At 46.0% G+C, this 18717-nt stretch overlaps 1 protein-coding gene across 4 annotated transcripts in view; it reads right to left on the reverse strand.

The window, feature by feature from the left end:
* LOC137328054 (nocturnin-like) overlaps positions 1–5115 on the reverse strand; it is a 30651-nt gene extending 25536 nt beyond the window's left edge. Inside the window, exon 1 of one of the 4 annotated variants that reach the window (XM_067994170.1) lies at positions 4769–5115. In XM_067994170.1, the coding sequence (XP_067850271.1) occupies positions 4769–5009 (241 nt within the window). In that variant the 5' untranslated portion in view covers positions 5010–5115. Of the gene's footprint in view, positions 1–2734; positions 2759–4221; positions 4414–4618; positions 4642–4768 lie in introns of those variants that run through there. The other 3 variants (XM_067994188.1, XM_067994178.1, XM_067994197.1) reach the window with 3 other exon arrangements.
* Positions 5116–18717: the final 13602 nt, after the last annotated feature.

Here is an 18717-nt window from a genome sequence, read left to right on the forward strand (position 1 = left end):
TGGCTCTTACCAATGTGCATTCAAGCTCTCTAAATAAAGTGGACATAAGTAAGTCAGGGGTGTCAGTACAGAATGTGCTCTCCATACCTGGCAAACAGAAATGCTGCTTAAGTTTTGTTTGGACACATTAAGCATGGTGATGGGTTTCCACCTGTGTCAAACACTTACTAACTAAAAATAAAACACTCCCAGTTTGAAGACTAGAATGGGCAAGGGTAAAGCAGTGAATGTGATATACATGGATTTTCAAAAGGCCTTCGATAAAGTACTGCATAGTAGACTCATGACTAAGGTCAGAGCATGTGGAGTCAGGGGACAAGTAGCAGGATGGATGGCAAACTGGCTACAAAGCAGAAATGATGTGGAGATGCCGGTGATGGACTGGGGTTGACAATTGTAAACAATTTTACAACACCAAGTTATAGTCCAGCAATTTTATTTTAAATTCACAAGCTTTCGGAGGCTTCCTCCTTCCTCCTGATGGTGTTGTAAAATTGTTTACAATTTACAAAGCAGAAAACAGTTTAAAGGGAGTGACTCAGAATGGCAAAAGGTGAGAAGTGCTGTTCCACAAGGGTCAGTGCTGGGACCACTATTGTTCACTATTTACATAAACAAACAATTTGGACTCAGGAATCAGAAGTACAATGTCAAAATTTGTGGACGACACCAAACTGGAGGATTATAGTTAATACTGAGGAAGACTGCGTCAAAATACAAGACGACGTTAACACGCTTGCAGAACAGACGTGTAAATGGCAAATTAATTTAAATATAGATAAGTGTGAGGTGGTGTATTTTGGTAGGAGGAATAAGGAGGCCACATATTCCTTGGAAAATAACAGTCTAAGTGGGGTAAGGGAGCAAAGGGACCCAGGGGTACAGATTCACAAATCATTAAAAGCAGAAACACAGATTAACAAAGCCATAAAAAAAATGCAAACAAAGCACTGGAGTTCATTTCTAGAGGAATAGAATTCAAAAGCAGAGCAGTAATGTTAAACTTATGTGGAACCTTAGTTAGACCACACTTACTGTGCTCAGTTCTGGTCTCCATATTACAAAAAGGATATAGAGGCGCTGGAGACAGTGTAAGAAAGATTTACAAGAATGATACCAGAACTGAGAGGTTATAACTATCAGGAAACACTGAACAGCCTGGGGCGCTTTTTTCTAGAAAAGAGACGGCTGAGAGGTGACTCGAATGAGGCCTTTAAAATTATGAAGTGGTTCAATAGGGTAGATGTAGAGAAGATGTTTCCACTTGTGGGGAGTCCAAAACTAGGTGTCATAAATATAAGATAGTCACCAATAAATCCAATAAAGAATTCAGGAGAAACATCTTTACTCAGAGAGTGGTTAGAATGTGGAACTTGCTTCCACGTGGAGTTGTTGAGGCGAACAGCATAGTGGCATTTAAGAGGAAGCTACACGAGTACACGAGGGAGAAAGGAACAGAAGGATATGTTGATAGGGTAAGATGAAGTGAGGCGAAAGGAGGCTCGAGTTGGGCCGAATGGACGACTTCTGTGCTGTAAATGCTACGTAATTCTATGCAAGACTGAACCAACTAATTAGAATTGCACTTCAAGAATAACTAAGCTAAGCTGGTCAACCTTACAAAATTCAGAGCTGCAAAAGGAAATATCTGACAGAGCCATAAATGTCCAGGTCTTTTTAATGCTACAGCTTCCATTCTGGGAAAGTGAAGACAAAAGTGGATGTCCACTGCTGTCAGCTCTACAAAGACTGGGTCCTTTTTGTGCAGGAATGGTCTAAACAGCTTCAGAATTGCACATCTGCAGTCCTAAGTATTCCATTACAGTACAGTGACTCAAGTTAAAATGTATTACAGGGTATTGTGGTATGGGTATTTTCAGTGTAACCCATTTTCTTTTGTTCAATGGAGTTGTAAAAAAAAAAATTCCAGTCTTTTTTTCAATTAAAGGATATTGGTTTCCAAAAATTACAAAATACCAGCAAGAAAAGGCATTCAAGAATTTGATGAACAATGAAACTCCATTACAGGTAGTAACACTAGTACAATTATGAATTTCCACTGTAACTACAACAAAAATATGCTTGCATTGCACAGTATACAGCCAGGCACATAAACCAATTGTACTTTTTGACATGCGCTTCTTGAAATCTGGCTTCTATTCAGTTGCACATGACAGTAACCATGCTGAAATTAGAGCATTAGTTAAAACAGAGCTCGGCTTTAATCCTCTATATTGAAGTATAGGAAAATAACATTCACATGGGATCAACCAAACATAGAAATAAAATGAAGGGCAGCAGTCTTGATGTTTGGATACTTCTCTTGGCACAGATTCAAAATTCATCTTGGAAGCAATACTTTTACAACACAAAGATACATCTTGGATCCCATAAAGGAGACACTTAAGCTCACACTAAATGAGACGCGCATTGTGTGATTCCACCCAATGGTCTCCAAGTAAGGTCTTCCCTTACTTCTATCCCAAGAACTCACAAGTCATCAAACTAGAACAGGAGACTAGCAGTTCAAACCTTGAAAATGTTTTTTTTTTTAAAAATGAAAATATTTTACAGCAGATTTTGCTTCACTCCACTACTCCCCAAAATGAATTCAATTAAAAAGCACAAAGTTTTAGAATTATTAAGCCCCACAATTCACTATCAGCAACAACTCATACTTTTGAAGCAAAATTCATTGACACTGATCCAATGGTAGTCACTGGGTTTCGCTCACCACACAGCCTGCTGCTCTCCCCTCTACAGAAAATGCTGGTCCCACTCCTGTTGCACTTGGAAACAGCAGTCGCGCTCTGCTGAAAACTCCTTCACAAAAATGATGCATTCCTGCTCAAAATGCAGCACTCATGACTGATGCATCCGCCCAGTGAGCTGCACTACATGTTGAAAGATCAAAGAGCCATGCTTGAACAACAGAAGAACTGCAAGTGGCTCGAGAGCCGTGCATTGACCACTGCTATTCTAATGCCATCCCAGCAAATGTTCAGGAACATTTACCTGAGGAAGGAGGAAGCCTCCGAAAGCTTGTGAATTTAAAATAAAATTGCTGGACTATAACTTGGTGTTGTAAAATTGTTTACAATTGTCAACCCCAGTCCATCACCGGCATCTCCACATCATCCCAGCAAAGACTATCAGCTGAGATAGTGTTGAAATCAGGGGCGTGTGTGGACTCAGTAACTAGTCACTTGGAGACCATGGTGCTTCAAAGACAAGTATGGAAAGGGCGATGGCCATACAGTTGTTGGTGTAAAGGAAAAAAACTTGAAGTTACTGGGTTAGTTCACAAATACAATTATTGGAGACCCTTTCCAAGGGCCCATGTTTTCTAGAGTGTGCATTTGATCTTAATATGGGAATGAAAAGCACTGAATTCAGATACTTGAACACAATTCCTTTCTTAATACTGATTTAAAGATTAGTATTTGAATGACAATGGGATCGGAGGGAAACTCATCTGCAGATCCTAGATTGATTTTAAAATGAAAAGGATATTATTTTGACAAGCAAACCCCAAATTAAAAAAAGGAACCACCATTGGGTAATAGGTGGAAACCTTTGCATCACCACTTCAAAAAGGATATCCTGCAAGAAACACTCATTCATCAAGACCCCTCAGTGGTGCCATAACTCAGTGGTTTATTAATTCTGCCAGCCCCTTTTCAATTTTGTTAGGAACTTTTTTTTATTGTACCATTTCATCATAAATCTAATCTTTCAAATAATTGAACTGTGGCCTCAAGAAAATTGAAACAATTCTCATGGTGGAAAAGAACAACCAGACCAAAGCAGTTGGGTACATTCCAGTCATTCATAATTCAGCTACTTGACATTCGCATTGTTATAAAACCACTCCTGATGTATAAACACACAGAAAAACTGATTACAAAGACTGGGTACTTGTCAAAAAACCCAATAATATTCTGCAACTATAGAAGAGTGCTTTTCCAACTTTTCTGTCCAGGGGACTCCCTGCAAATACGGAAGGACTTCACAATACGCCCCCCACCCCCCAACTTCCAAAAGACAACGCAATCCAATGTGCTTGGAGAAAATGTTCCTATTAGAACATACAGCAACAGAAGCAACAAGTGCAGAATCTGATGAGACAGACAATCTATGACCTCGCAGACCCCCCTGGAACCCCTAGGGTCCAGCCATCAGTTTGAAAATTTATGCAATAACGGTAGACTTATAGCGTACCCCAAACGGCTAAAACCATTGCCTTGCACTCGGTCCCGAAACTCATCGGTTGGCCAATGTTTGTTTTGAATGTTGTTAAGAGTGAATTGCAATGATTCCTCCCGGCCCTTCTCAAGAGTAAAACACGATGTTCCCTTCTAGTCAAAGAGATCCTTTTCCGATCACAGTGAACATTTGTTTGCTCAACATCCCAAAGAATGAATCACATCGTCCCCTCCCACTCCAGAGAGACCGCTCCCCGATTAGTCAGTGAATGACACCGCTCGCCACTTCCACACACAGTGAATCGCAGCGTCCTCTCCCACTTCAGGAGAGGCCGCTCCCCGATTAGTCGGGACGAACGACGCTCCTCGATTAGTCGGAGTGAACGAGACACTGATCGCTCGCTCGACCTCACCAGAGAGATGGTTCCTCCACTGCCACGGGGAATGAATCGCGCCGTCTCCTCCCAGTCCCCCAAACCGGGAGCGATGACTTCCCCCAGATGCTGCCGTCCAGCCCCACCCCTCTGCCTTGTCACACCGTGTCCAGTGCGGGTCCTACTCACCAGCTGCTGCACCGACCGTTACTGCCGCCGCTGCCGCCGCCCCTCCCGCGCCTCCACTCGGCGCCGCGGCCGCTTTGCCGGTAGCAGCCCCCACGTGTGTGTTTATCTCACAGGCGCCCACCACAGAATCGGTTTTCCTGAGCGGGGCCCTGCGCCGGAACGCGGGCGAAGAACCGGACATGAGCTGTAGGAGATCCCGCTGGCGTAACGATGCGCACAGCCGAGCCGGTATCTGATACATTACCACCCGTACAAGCTGCTTGAGGAGGCGGAGATCCCCTTTGCGCACAGGCCTGGGCCAGCACTGCCTCCCCGCTGCTCAGGGAGATCGACTCCGCCTCCGGCCCCAGTGACAGCGGCAATGACACGTCGCCGCCGCCGCCACCCCTCAGACAGCACGCCGAGAGAGGGGGGGGAGGGCGTAACCATGTAAACCCTGATATTACAATTCATAGCCAAATAACAACGCCGCACTATTTATTTTAATTATTTTTTCATTAGCACAACTTGAGATATTTACAATTAAGGAAATACAGACTTACTGGTTCAGCTTAGTTAGCACGGTAATTGTGCGCTCCCCCTCCCGTGCCGAGGTGTGTGGACTCGTCCCCGGAGGGGGGGGGGGGGGAGTTGTAACCTTGCGGCGTATTGGAACGTTCCGTGTCACGTGATGAGTGCGAGTCTGGGTGGTGAAGTTCAGTGCGAGTACAGTGTAACTAAATCCAAAGGAAAATACTGCCCATGTTGGAAATCTGAAATAAAAACAGAAAATGCTGGAAATACTCAGCAAGTCAGGCAGCATCTGTGGAGGAAGGAACAGAGTTAATGTTTCAGGTCGATGACCCTAGAAGTTGTTGAAGATTCAATAGTTTTTTAAGCAAGTACAGAGCCAGGGGAGGGAAGGGGTGGAAAGAACAAAAGGGAAGAATAAAAGAGACCTTCCCTTTTATTCTTTCCTCCCTTTCTTGTACTTGCTTAAAAACTGTTTAATCTTCAACTTCTTGCAGTTCTGACGAAGGGTCTTCGACCTGAAACGTTAACACTGTTTCTTTTTCCACACTTGCTGAGTATTTCCAGCATTTTCTGTTCTTATTTTGTATCAGCAACTAAACTCAGTGAATTGCAGACGTCTGTCTGCAACTAGTGCTAAGGTATGGTAAGTATAGTATATTTAAGTACATGGAATGGAAAACAGTACCCTCTATCAGAGGAGTATATATTAGATCTTTCAGGGTATTTAATAGTCATTAAGACAGAAAAATATGGAAAGTATTTTTAAAAAAAATAACCTTTTAGCCTCTGTGCTTCTGGAGGTGTATTTTATGGGAAGCTTGATCATCTGCTGTGTATAGCACTATAGCTTCATCAAATTTTGTTTTTAAGTCTAATACCCAGACTTCAGGGGCCCGATTTTAGCACCCGGTTCCGGGTGCGTTCTCGGCGGGGGGGCCTCTAAAATCCCGGTTTCGAGGAGCGGGACCGGATCGCGCCTCGATCCCGCCCACTTCCGGGTTGCGCGCGGGGGTGCGTGCGTTGGCCCCGCTGGTGGGAATCCCGCAGGCAATTAAAGCCAGCGGGGTTCCACTTGAGTGTATTTATCTTGGTATTTCAGGTCATTAAATGACCTGATTGAGCTGTTTATTTAACAGGTGTCGGATTTTACAGTGAAATGAGACTGTTTCCCATACTGGGGGAAACACTCACACTCTCAACGGACGTGTTGCAGCCAGCAGCCTGTGGCAGCTGCCAAGGTGCATTCCACAGGTGGGGGGGGAGAGCCTTCACCAACGCAGGAGGACACTCCGTAACATTGGGCAACGCCTGCCCTCCACCACCCTCCTCCAAGCAAGAAGATTCACCGGCGTGGAAGTCCAACCCCTGTGCGAGGACACACTTTTCTAGCGTGCACAACCCCGCAAACCTAAACCTGCCAGATGGGTGCTGCGTTGACATCCTCGGAGGACGAACAGCATGACCAGCCTCAGCAGCCTCGCAGTCCACGCCGTCCGCCTCAGAGACGTGCATCCCCACAACACGGTGCTGTGGCACATCCACCTGCACAGCAGGATGGAGGGCATCCGCAGAGAGAGATGCGTCGCAGGAGGCACTACCCTCCGCACAGGGTCTACAGACCGAGGCTCAGCTTCATGGACCTCTCTGAGCAGCAGTGCATACGGAGGCTCAGAGTCACTCGCCAGGTAGTCGCCGACATCTACAGCCTCCTCAATGACGAGCTGCTCCCGGATGGACCAAGCAGCATCTTCTTACCCGTCGCCGTCAAAATCACCACTGCCCTCAACTTCTTCGCCTCCGGATCCTTCCAGGGTGCCACGGGGGACATCACCGGGGTCTGTCAGTCGTCTGCACACAAGTGCATAAGGCAGGTCACCGATGGGTTGTTCCGCAGGGCCTCAACCTACATCAACTTCGCCATGGATGAGCGCAGCCAGACGGAGAGGGCGGTTGGATTCCATGCTGTGGCTGGCTTCCCACGGGTGCAGGGTGTAATCGATTGCACCCACATAGCAATACGGGCACCTCCACATGAGCCAGGGCTGTTTATCAACAGGAAAGGGTATCACTCCATGAACGCCCAGCTCATTTGTGACCAGCGCCAGAGATTCCTACACGTGTGCGCCAGATACCCTGGCAGCTGCCACGATGCCTTCGTCCTCAGGGAGTCCACCGTCCCGCCCCTCTTCCACGCACCCAACGCCGGCAACGGCTGGCTCCTCGGCGACAAGGGATATCCCCTGCACACGTGGCTTATGACACCTCTGAGGAACCCCATTACCGAGCCACAGCATCGGTATAATGACAGCCACATTGCTACCAGGTCTACAATTGAACAGGCTATAGGGCTGCTCAAGATGCGCTTCAGGTGCCTTGATCGTTCCGGGGAAGCACTCCAATACACGCCATTCAGAGTGGGACGAATTATAGTTGTCTGCTGTGCCCTGCATAACATGGCACTACAGAGAGGGGTGCCGCTGGAGGAGGCCCCATGCACACCCGCCACCCACATTGAGGACGACAATGAGGAGGAGGTGGTGGAGGAAGAGGAAGAGGAGGAAGAGGGAGAGGAGGAGGAAGGACCCATGCGCCGAACACCGGCTCACCTGCGTGCTCGTCAGGCCAGGGAGGCACTCATATGCCAACGGTTCTCCTAACATCACACTGTGTGAGGCGTTCACATGTCATAACGTGCACAATCGAGGGTCCATACAGGCTCGCTTCACAGAAGAGTGGTGCCTGTACACCTGCACCCACTGGATTATGCCCAATGGGTGGGACGGGGTGGTCGTCGTCATGATGAGGCGCACGGAAGGGACATATTGCACAAGCCGCAGAATTATGGACAAGAGGTGGCAGCATTGATGAGAAAAAGTGAGTTTATTTTGTGGTGATATTCAAAGAGTAGAAAATCAAAAAAAAAACGACAGACACCCTGGTGCAATCCCTGTGTGCTCACGGAACTTTAGGCGTTCGTTTTCGGGACCCCCTACGTGGTGCTACCCCTGTGGCTCCAGCAGAGGTGGTGGCAGGTTGCTCCTGTTCGTGCCCTGACCGGGTAGATGCTTTGGGCCGACGCCCCCTGGGTTTCGTTGCCCGTGAGGGCACCTCCACAGACTGCTCCTCCTGCACCTGTGCAGGGGCAGACTCGGCCACCTGGAGAGGATGGACTATTGTGGGCACTGGTTGAGAGGGGGGCAATGGGTGAGACTTGGGGGCGCCTTGAGTAGCGTCCACACTTCCATTTCCCTGTTCACCATCTTCCCTCTCATGGCCAAGGCCCACATCACCCCTTCCACCCTGCTGGACGGCAGTTTGGATGACGTGGGTGAGACCTTGCAAGGCCACCTCCAATGTATCTGTCAACCTGTTGATGGCGGCAGAATGTTGCTCACCCTGAATCCGAACAGCTGTTGTGAGGGCCTGGATGGACTCATTGGTGAGCTGTGCGTGACGCTCGAGGGAGGCTAGCCTGTCCTCCACCGCAGACGTTCCCACACCTACCCGCGACACTATCTCAGAGATGCCTTCACGTCCCTGCGACACGATCTCGGCGATACCCTCCTGCACCTGTGCCACCATTCCCCTCATGCAGGAGTTGGACTCCTCCATCCTCCGTGCGATTGTGGAGAGTGCGCGTGGCACCTCTCCCAGTACCTCAGCAATGTTCTAGTGCCCCTCGATGACTCTCCTTTTGACTGGTGGCCCCCTGGGTTCAGCATCTGGGTCCGGCTGAGCAAAGCCTGGAGAAGAGTGCTCCCACCGACGCGGACCCTCCGCGGCTGACCCTTCTACCAGGGTCTGCTCATGCTCACGTGTGCGCGGTGACTCACCATGTGCAATCCCAACTAGCGGAGGGGGGGGACCCACCGAGGTGTGTGTATCTGCGCTGGTGGATGCAAGGCTCATGTGTGACGATGCACCCTCAGAGACGGGCATGTCCTCTGAGGAATCGCCCTCAACCGAGACGTCGATCGCAGACGGTCCTGCAAGAGAACAGAGGGAAATATCAGGCATGTGACCAAATGTGGCGGTGCGGCATATGCCATGTGATGCTACGATCATTCACGATCATGAGTGATGAGTGCCAGCTTTCCCTTACCGGTCGTTTCGCCAGAACCAGACTCGCCATCCGCCATCGACAGGCAATGCAGCGTGCGGCTGATCTCCAGTGCCTCGGCGTCTGTCAGGGCCATCTCGTGTGGCGGGCCCCCTCCGGTGCGTGCCCTATCGCGTGCGTTCCTGGCCCTCTTCTCCTGTGAGGGCAAAACACAAAAACGTTATTGAGTGATGATTACAATGTGAGACGCTTCAAGCATTGGTGTGATTGGGTTGAGCGTGTGCCAGATGGATGGGAGGATGCGTGTGCCACATGGCCATCCCATTGTATGGGCATTGGGGTGTGTGGTAGTGGTCGAGTGGGGACAGGGACGGTGGGTACGTGCAGGCACTGTGAGGCTGATAGTTGGGTGGCTGTGAGGATTGGTGCGGGAGCGCAGTGCTGTCAGTGGAGATGGGGTTGTGAGGTGTTTGAGGTGATGTGGAAGACGGAGTGTGGCAGAGTGCGTTAGTGTACTCACTTTTCCGGACCTGGTGAGGTCATTGAATCTCTTGCGGCACTGAATCCAAGTGCGGGTGGTGTTTCCCCTGCTTGTGACCTCCGCGGCCACCTCCTCCCATGCCCTCTTGGTGACGCTGGCAGGGCACCTCCTTCCATCCGTGGGGAACAGCGTCTCCCTCCTCATGCGGACCCCGTCCAGCAGCACCTGGAGGGCGTGGTCCGTGAAACGGGGAGCAGCCTTACCCCTGTGCTCCTCCATCCTTGATGGAGTGTAGTTTGTGGCTGGAGGGGCTTTGGTGGACTGCCCCTTTAAATAGAGCGCAACCATCGCTCAGACGTCAATGCGCATGCGCAGGCCGCCGGCACGCAGCTGAGAAGCGCGGAACCCGTAACTGCCGGCTAATCACATCAATAATCCCGCGATCGCGTGCGCAACGCACTCAATTTGGCCGGCGCGTTTTCCTCGAGCCCGCCCGACCACCCGCTGCCAACCCGCACCCCTGGTAAAATCGGGCCCCAGGTCTTACATATATTCTTGAGGATCATTAAATTTGTTTTATATTGCCAATCTTTAAAACCTATTTAAGGTTCTATTTTACCATAAAATGAAAGAAAATTAGTGGAAAACTCGAATTTGGAGCAAATTATTAAAAATCCCTATTTATTTGGAACATAAGTAAAACACAAGAAAACAAGGAGGGGATTGAAAAAAAAGTTGCTTTTTGATGAACACAATTAGTGAGACTCTGGACCAGTTGTATGAGGTACAGTAAAGCTAAATGAAAACACCCGATTATTTACACAGTTCATTGACACCACTTTGGTGCATCTCGGGGCAGTTCCAAAAGTTCTGGCAAATGCTCACAGCAGTTGCATTAAACCGTGCTTGCTGAACTTTGTTGGCCTGGAATATTGGATGCTGTGAATGGTGGTTGACAATTAAACAACTAACGGGAGGAGGAGGCTCTGTAAACATCCCTATCCTCAATGATGGCAGAGTCCAGCATGTGAGTGCAAACAACAAGGCTGAAGCGTTTGCAACCATCTGCAGCCAGAAGTGCCGAGTGGATGATCCTTCTCAGCCTCCCCCCGATAACCCCACCATCACAGAAGCCAGTCTTCAGCCAATTTGATTCACTCCACGTGATATCAAGAAACGGCTGAGTGCACTGGATACAGCAAAGGCTATGGGCCCTGACAACACCCTAGCAGTAGTGCTGAAGACTTGTGCTCCAGGACTAGCCACGCCTCTAGCCAAAGTGTTCCAGTACAGCAACAACACTGGCATCTACCCGACAATGTGGAAAATTGCCCAGGTATGTCCTGTCCACAAAAATCAGGACAAATTCAATCCGGCCAATTACCACCCCATCAGTCTACTCTCAATTATCAGCAAAGTGATGGAAGGTGTCATCGACAGTGCTATCAAGCGGCACTTACTCACCAATAACCTGCTCACCGATGCTCAGTTTGGGTTCCGCCAGGACCACTCGGCTCCAGACCTCATTACAGCTTTGGTCTAAACATGGACAAAAGAGCTGAATTCCAGAGTTGAGGTGAGAGTGACTGCCCTTGACATCAAGGCAGCATTTGACCGAGTGTGGCACCAAAGAGCCCTAGTAAAATTGAAGTCAATGGGAATCAGGGGGAAAACTCTCCAGTAGCTGGAGTCATACCTAATACAAAGGAAGATGGTAGTGGTTGTTGGAGGCCAATCATCCCAGCCCCAGGACATTGCTGCAGGAGTTCCTCAGGGCAGTGTCCTAGGCCCAACCGTCTTCAGCTGCTTCATCAATGACCTTCCTTTCATCATTAGGTCAGAAATGGGGATGTTCGCTGATGATTGCACAGTGTTCAGTTCCATTCGCAACCCCTCAGATAATGAAGCAGTCTGTGCCCGCATGCAACAAGACCTGAACAACATCCAGGCTTGGGCTGATAAATGGCAAGTAACATTCGTGCCAGACAAGTGCCAGGCAATGACCATCTCCAACATGAGAGAGTCTAACCACCTCCCCTTGACATTCAACGGCATTACCATCGCCAAATCCCCCACCATCAACATCCTGGGGGACACCATTGACCAGAAACTTAACTAGACCAGCCACATAAATACTGTGGCTAAAATAGCAGTTCAGAGGTGAGTGACTCACCTCCTGACTCCCCAAAGCCTTTCCACCATCTACAAGGCACAAGTCAGGAATGTGATGGAATACTCTCCACCTGCCTGGATGAGTGCAGCTCCAACAACACTCAAGAAGCTCAACACCATCCAGGACAAAGCAGCCCGTTTGATTGGCATCCCATCCACCACCCTAAACATTCACTCCCTTCACCACTGGTGCACCGTGGCTGCAGTGTGTACCGTCCACATGATGCACTGCAGCAACTCGCCAAGGCTTCTTCGACAGCACCTCCCAAACCGGCGACCTCTACCATCTAGAAGGACAAGGGCCGCAGGTGCATGGGAACACCACCACCTGCATGTTCCCATCCAAGTCACACACCATCCCGACTTGGAAATATATCGCTGTTCCTTCATCATCGCTGGGTCAAAATCCTGGAACTCCCTACCTCACAGCACTGTGGGAGAATCTTCACCACACGGACTGCAGCGGTTCAAGAAGACGGCTCATCACCACCTTCTCAAGAGCAATTGGGGATGGGCAATAAAATTCTGGCCTTGCCAGCGACGCCCACGTCCCATGAACAAGTAAAAAAAAAGTCAGGAAATGTTCTCTCAGTATTAGTTAGACTAAGTGGAATTTGGAAAGTCTGCATGGTACATTTTCCAAAACTCAATAGGTGTCGTGTCCTCGATGTCTGGAGCAGATACGGCCAAGTAAGTTGTGGAATAAACTTTCTATTTTTGCCTAGACTTTAACGCAAGCCACAAAGGAGAGGCAGTCACAGGCAAATACTCTTTGAGTTTTGCCTACAAGGCAATTTTTTTCTGATGGGCATCAAACAGTATGATCAAGTTTTGAATACCTCAGGAAAAATATTATGTCACGATGCTATTCCACTCTTTCACATCTCTTGATAAAAAGACTGGAGTTCCCTTACTTCTGCACAGATACTGACAACATTGACAGGAAAAACATTGCTCGTTCTGAAATTTGTGCAGTTCTGCCCTAAGTTCAGCAGACACTTTGAGCGCCAGTATGCGATAAACATCAATATTCATGAAATGCAGAGAATTCCAGTAGCATCTGCCCTTCATGACCTTAGAGGCTTGCTTATGAATTGCAGTTGTGTTGCATAAATTTGTCTGGATTCTTGAGTATCTGCTAGCATTTTCAAAGAATGGAAAACACTGGAAACAGAGCTTGCTACCAAGAGGGCAGGTCATACTAGATTTAGTAATGAGTAATAAGCCAGACTTAGTTAATAATCTAATAGCAGGGGAACATTTATCCAACAGTGGTCATAATATGATCGAATTCAATGTTAGGTTTGAAAAGGAGAAACTTAACACTGTTACTAAGATTCTAGATTTTGGTAAAGCTAAATTTAACAGGATGAGACAGAGACTGACGACACCAAACTGGTCAAAACTGTTATCGGGTAAAAATACAGATGAACCGTGGGAGGTGTTCAAAAAAGAATTTAGCTTAATACGGGACCAGTATATATCCATAAGGGGCAAGAGTTCTACTTACCAAATAAAACAGCCATGGTCGACAAAAGAGATGAGAGATGACATAAAACTAAAGGAAAGAGCATACAAAAGTGCAAAGAATAGTGTAGATCCAAGGGACTGGGAGAGATATAAAGAACAGCAAAGGAAGACAAAAAAGATAGCAAGAGTTGCAAAAAAGGGATTATGAAAAGAAACTTGCGAGGGATATCAAGATTAACACAAAAAGTTTTTACAACTATATTAGAAGAAAAAGGGTAGTCAAGGGTAACGTGGGCCCTTTAAAAACAGATGCGGGTAATATTGCAAATGAAAATAAGGAAATGGCAGATTTGCTGAATAATTACTTTGTTTCAGTCTTCACAGTACAGGAAGAGGATAATATACCTGACATTCCAGGGAAACTAATGATGAATTGAGGATTGGAAGTCACTAATGTTAACGTAAGCAAGAAAACAGTATTAGCAAAAATAATGGCACTAAAGACAAACAAATCCCCAGGACCTGATGATTTCCACCCCAGGGTTTTAAAGGACATAGGTGAAGGAATTTGCAGATGCTTTAGCCATAATCTTTCAAAGCTCTCTCGATTCAGGAATGGTCCCTTTAGATTGGAAAATTGCAAATGTAACTCCATTATTTAAGAAAGGTGAAAGAGAGAAACCAGAAATTATAAACCTGTTAGTCTAACATCTGTTGTGAGGAAGTTATTGGAATCTATAATTAACGACAGAGTGACTGAGCACTTAGAGAAATTTGAGCTGATTAGAGTGAGCCAACATGGATTTGTAACAGGTAGGTCATGTCTAACGAACCCAATTGCATTTTTTGAGGAAGTAACTAAAATAGTAGACAGGGGAATGTCTATGGATGTAGTTTATATGGACTTCCAGAAGGCATTTGATAAGGTTCCACATAAGAGACTGTTAGCTAAAATTAAAGCTTATGGAATTGAAAGCAAATTATTGACCTTGTTAGGAGATTGGTTAGGCAGTAGAAGACAAAGAGTAAGGATAATGGGTATGTACTCGAATTGGAAGGAAGCGACTAGTGGTGTCCTACAAGGATCTGTGCTGAGGTTTCAACTATTCACTGTATTTATTAATGACTTAGATAACACATAGAGAGCCATATATCCAAGTTTGCCAATGAAACAAAGATTGGTGGCATAGTAGTGTAGATGGGAGCATAAAATTACAAAGAGACATTGATAGATTAAGTGAGTAGGCAAAACTGTGGTAGATGGATTTCAGCATAGGTAAGCATAAGATCATCCATTTTGGACCATAAAAGGATAGATCCGAGTATTTTTTAAATGGGGTAAAACTAGGAACAGTAGAAGTCCAAAGAGATTTAAGGGTCCATGTACACAGATCATTAAAATCAGGTACAAAAAATAATCAAAAAAGCTAATGGAATATTAGCTATTATAGTCAGAGGGCTAGAATATAAAGGGGAGGAAGTTTTGCTACAGCTGTACAAAGCCCTAGTTAGACCATATCTGGAGTACTGTGTACAGTTCTGGGCACCACACCTTAGAAACGATATATTGGCCTTGGAAGGAGTGCAGCGCAGATTCAGCAGAATGGTACCAGGGCTCCAAGGTTTAAATTAGGTTTGTATTCCCTGGAATACAGAAGGTTAAGGGGTGATCTGATTGAGATTTTTAGGATTTTGAAAGGAATTGATAGGGTAGATAGAGAGAAACTTTTTCTGCTGGTGGGGGAGTCTAGGACAAGGGGCATAACCTTAAAATCAGAGCTAGGCCATTCAGGAGAGAAGTTAGGGAACACTTCTTCACACAAAGGGTGGCCAAAGTGTGGAACTCTCTCCCACAAAAAGCAGTAGATGCTAGCTCAATTAATAATTTTAAATCTGAGATCGATAGATTATTGCTAGACAAGGGTATTACGGGATATGGAGCCAAGGCAGGTGAATGCAGTTAGGATACAGATCAGCCATGATCTCATTGAATGGCAGATCGGGTGCTAAGGCTGAATGGCCTACTCCTGTTCCTATGCCAGTCAGCATCTGTGGAGATGACAGATAAGTTAACATTTTGGTTACATGTGGCTCCTTTGGAACTGGAATATGAAAGGCAGACAGGCATAATAACACAATCATAAAAAAAGGTGAGAAAGTATATATTTTTTTAAAAACAGACAAACTCAGAGAGGAATCATGAGTGGAATAAGGTAGGAGAGCTTTTGAAGTGTAATCTGAGAATCGCAGCAGACAATTCGTGCAGAGTAAGGTCCTACAAACAACAATGAGATAAATGACCAGATAATCTATTTTAGTGGTTGAGGAATAAGTATTGGCCAGGACATCAGGAGAATTCCCCTGCTCTTCCTTGAAATAATGCCATGATATCTTTTACGTCCACTTGAAAGGGCAGAGGCGGCTTTGGTTTAATGTCTCATCTGAGAGATGGCACTTCTGACTATGCAGCACTCCCTCAGTACTGAACTGAAGTGTCAGCCTAGTTCCTATTCTCAGGTCCTCGAGTGGGGTTTGAACCCATAACTTTCTGGCTCAAAGACAGGTGAGATTTTGATTTAAAACTTGAATTGGAACAATGCACAAGGGCAATGACAGAGAGGTCAGAATGAGAATGGGATTGGAGAGCTAAAGTGACGATCCACAGGTAGCTCAGGGTCGCACTTGCAAATGAAACAGAGTTGTTTGGCAAAGCAGTCGCCTAATCTGCATTTGGTTCCCCCAACATAGTGGGGACTGCACCGTGAGCAGAGAATACAGTATGCTGGATTAGAGGAAGTACATGTAAATTGTTGTCTCACATGGAAGGAGTGTCTGGGTCCATAGGCTCCCACACCTGTGCCCTGGGCCCCAAACACTCCTTTCACGTAAGATGGACCAAGTGACCGCTTTGCCATCTACCACCATTTTTTCTGTAAGTGTGACTCCGCACTAGCCGTGGCTCGCCAGTTTAACGTCCTCTATCCCATTCCCACTCTGACCTCTCTGTCATTGGCCTCGTACACTGCTCAACACAAGCATCAACAACAACAACTTGCATTTATATAAGAGAACAATATCTCATCTATTAGGTAATCTGCAACCCTCTCGTCTAAACATTGACTTCAGTAACTTAAGACTGAATAGCTAGATCCTCATTTTTAAATCTGTTCTAATTCTTGACCCACATGTTGTCCATTTCTCCCATTTTCTCACAATTCCCAGGCTTTCTACTTCCTTTGCTATTTACATACCCATTGTTTCTTTATTGCTACATCATTCCACTCAGAATTTCCCTATGCGTTTGGTTTTTATTAAATATTCATATTTTCACCCCTCTCTTTTTTCTGTTTGTACTAATACTGCCTCTTGTGCTCCAGTTCTGAAGAAGGGTCAGCAGCTGAAACTTTAACTTGTCTGTTCTCTCCACAGATGCTGACTAACCTGCTGTGTGTTTCTTGCATTTCCTGTTCACGTTTTAGATTTCCAGCGTCTCCAGTATTTTGCTTTTCAATTGTTTTCAAAGAATGGCTTTTTTGCTGTCAAACTCTAATTTATCTAAAAGGTGTATCAAAACATTCCCTGCATTTTAATACTTACTACAGCTAACTACAAACTCAACCATATCATGGGGATTACTGAAGGCAGGAGGCTGCATTCCACGTGGGTCTGTTCACAAACATTATGGATTGCATTTCTTCTGTTTGCATGATGAACTGCTTCATGATAGCCATTTTCAGATTATCTGCTGCATGAGAAACAGCAATATGCAAGCGATGAACTGGACGTGAAATGCAAAGCAAATGGGTTTGTTATTTAGCTTCACATTGTGGGCTAACATTGTACCTTGTAAGCAGCCGAGTTTGAATTCACAGCTGTTACTTCTTGCCACACGAGACTGTACTGTTTTAATGTCATAACTGCACACATAGCAACGAGAAACATAGGAGTGTACAGGATCAGAAAAGACCATTGCGGTCCATCCAGCTGGTCAAATGTTTATGAAATATATCCCACAATACCTCTCATACCCCTCTATCAATGTTTTGCTAGGAACTTATCCAATTTTCTCTTGAATTTGCTGATATAATCAACCCTCACTGCCTGCCTTGGCAGTCCAGTCCATACATTCAACACCCTCTGTGTAAAGTGGTTTAATCTAATCTGCCTTATCACCCTCTCCCTTCCATATCTGAGGCTTTGCCCTCTCTATTTGTGGCAACGATGAAATCGACATCTGCCAACACAAGTGCAAGAGTCTTAAAATGAAAACAATATGACCATTACTGACTACCTGAGAACTGTAGATGATTCAATGCAAATTAAAGTCACAGCATTTCAAACTAACCTGTCCTTAATTTTGTCATTCAAAGCCTCGTCATTATCAAACAGATATTTTTTTGGTGAGGCTGGTGGTATTAGGCATGATTTTTGCTGTTGGGCAAAATGTCCTTACAAAAGCACCAAACATGACTTATTGGCTGGTGTGTTGAACACAGGGCACAGACTAATCACTCGTAATGTCATACTCACCCCAATTTTGTCGCAAGCATGTGTGAGTTCTGTATTTAATTCCCTGGCTTTATGCTCATTTCAGAGCATTCCCTGCCTCTTACTGTTCTGGTGCTCCTTTATGAAGTTTGCATGAGCATCCATTTCAACGGCACAAAATTTATAGCATAGACATTCCACCTCATCAACCCTCAATTTCACCTCATCAACCCTCAACTGCCTTTAGGTTTTTGCTGACTTCAAAATTCCTCTTGTACTCTGACATATAACCTGCTATGATATGCTATTTCTGCTCACAGTGGGAGAACACCATAAAATTATCAGATTAATGCCCTTCTCCCAGCTCCCAATGCACGCTGCAACTTGGGCGATGATCCAGGAAGCGATTTAGGCTAATAAAATCCAGGTCTCCTTAAAAAATTTATTAATTCCAATTCTGCTTCTATTTCTATTTCTGCTGAAAATCAGGTCCAGAGATGCACAATTTTAATGTTCCTTATATATTTTCTATGGTGGAAAAAGGAATGGTTTAACTTTATTCTGGAGACATTTAAAGGCAAATCCAGGTTATGGGAGTGCACCACCAAACTGCACTCCTCTTTGGCTCCCTCATCTCTGGGTCTGTTCGAAGCTGATTTGAAAAAGAGAGACTATGGGGTGTATTTTCTGGGAGCTGCTCCCACTCTTCCACCTTAACTTTGCAAGTAATGCAGCAGAAACCTACTTTATGCACATAACCGTGGT

Source organism: Heptranchias perlo, chromosome 1 (assembly GCF_035084215.1).
Source record: "Heptranchias perlo isolate sHepPer1 chromosome 1, sHepPer1.hap1, whole genome shotgun sequence".
Classification (NCBI taxonomy): Eukaryota; Metazoa; Chordata; class Chondrichthyes; order Hexanchiformes; family Hexanchidae; genus Heptranchias; species Heptranchias perlo.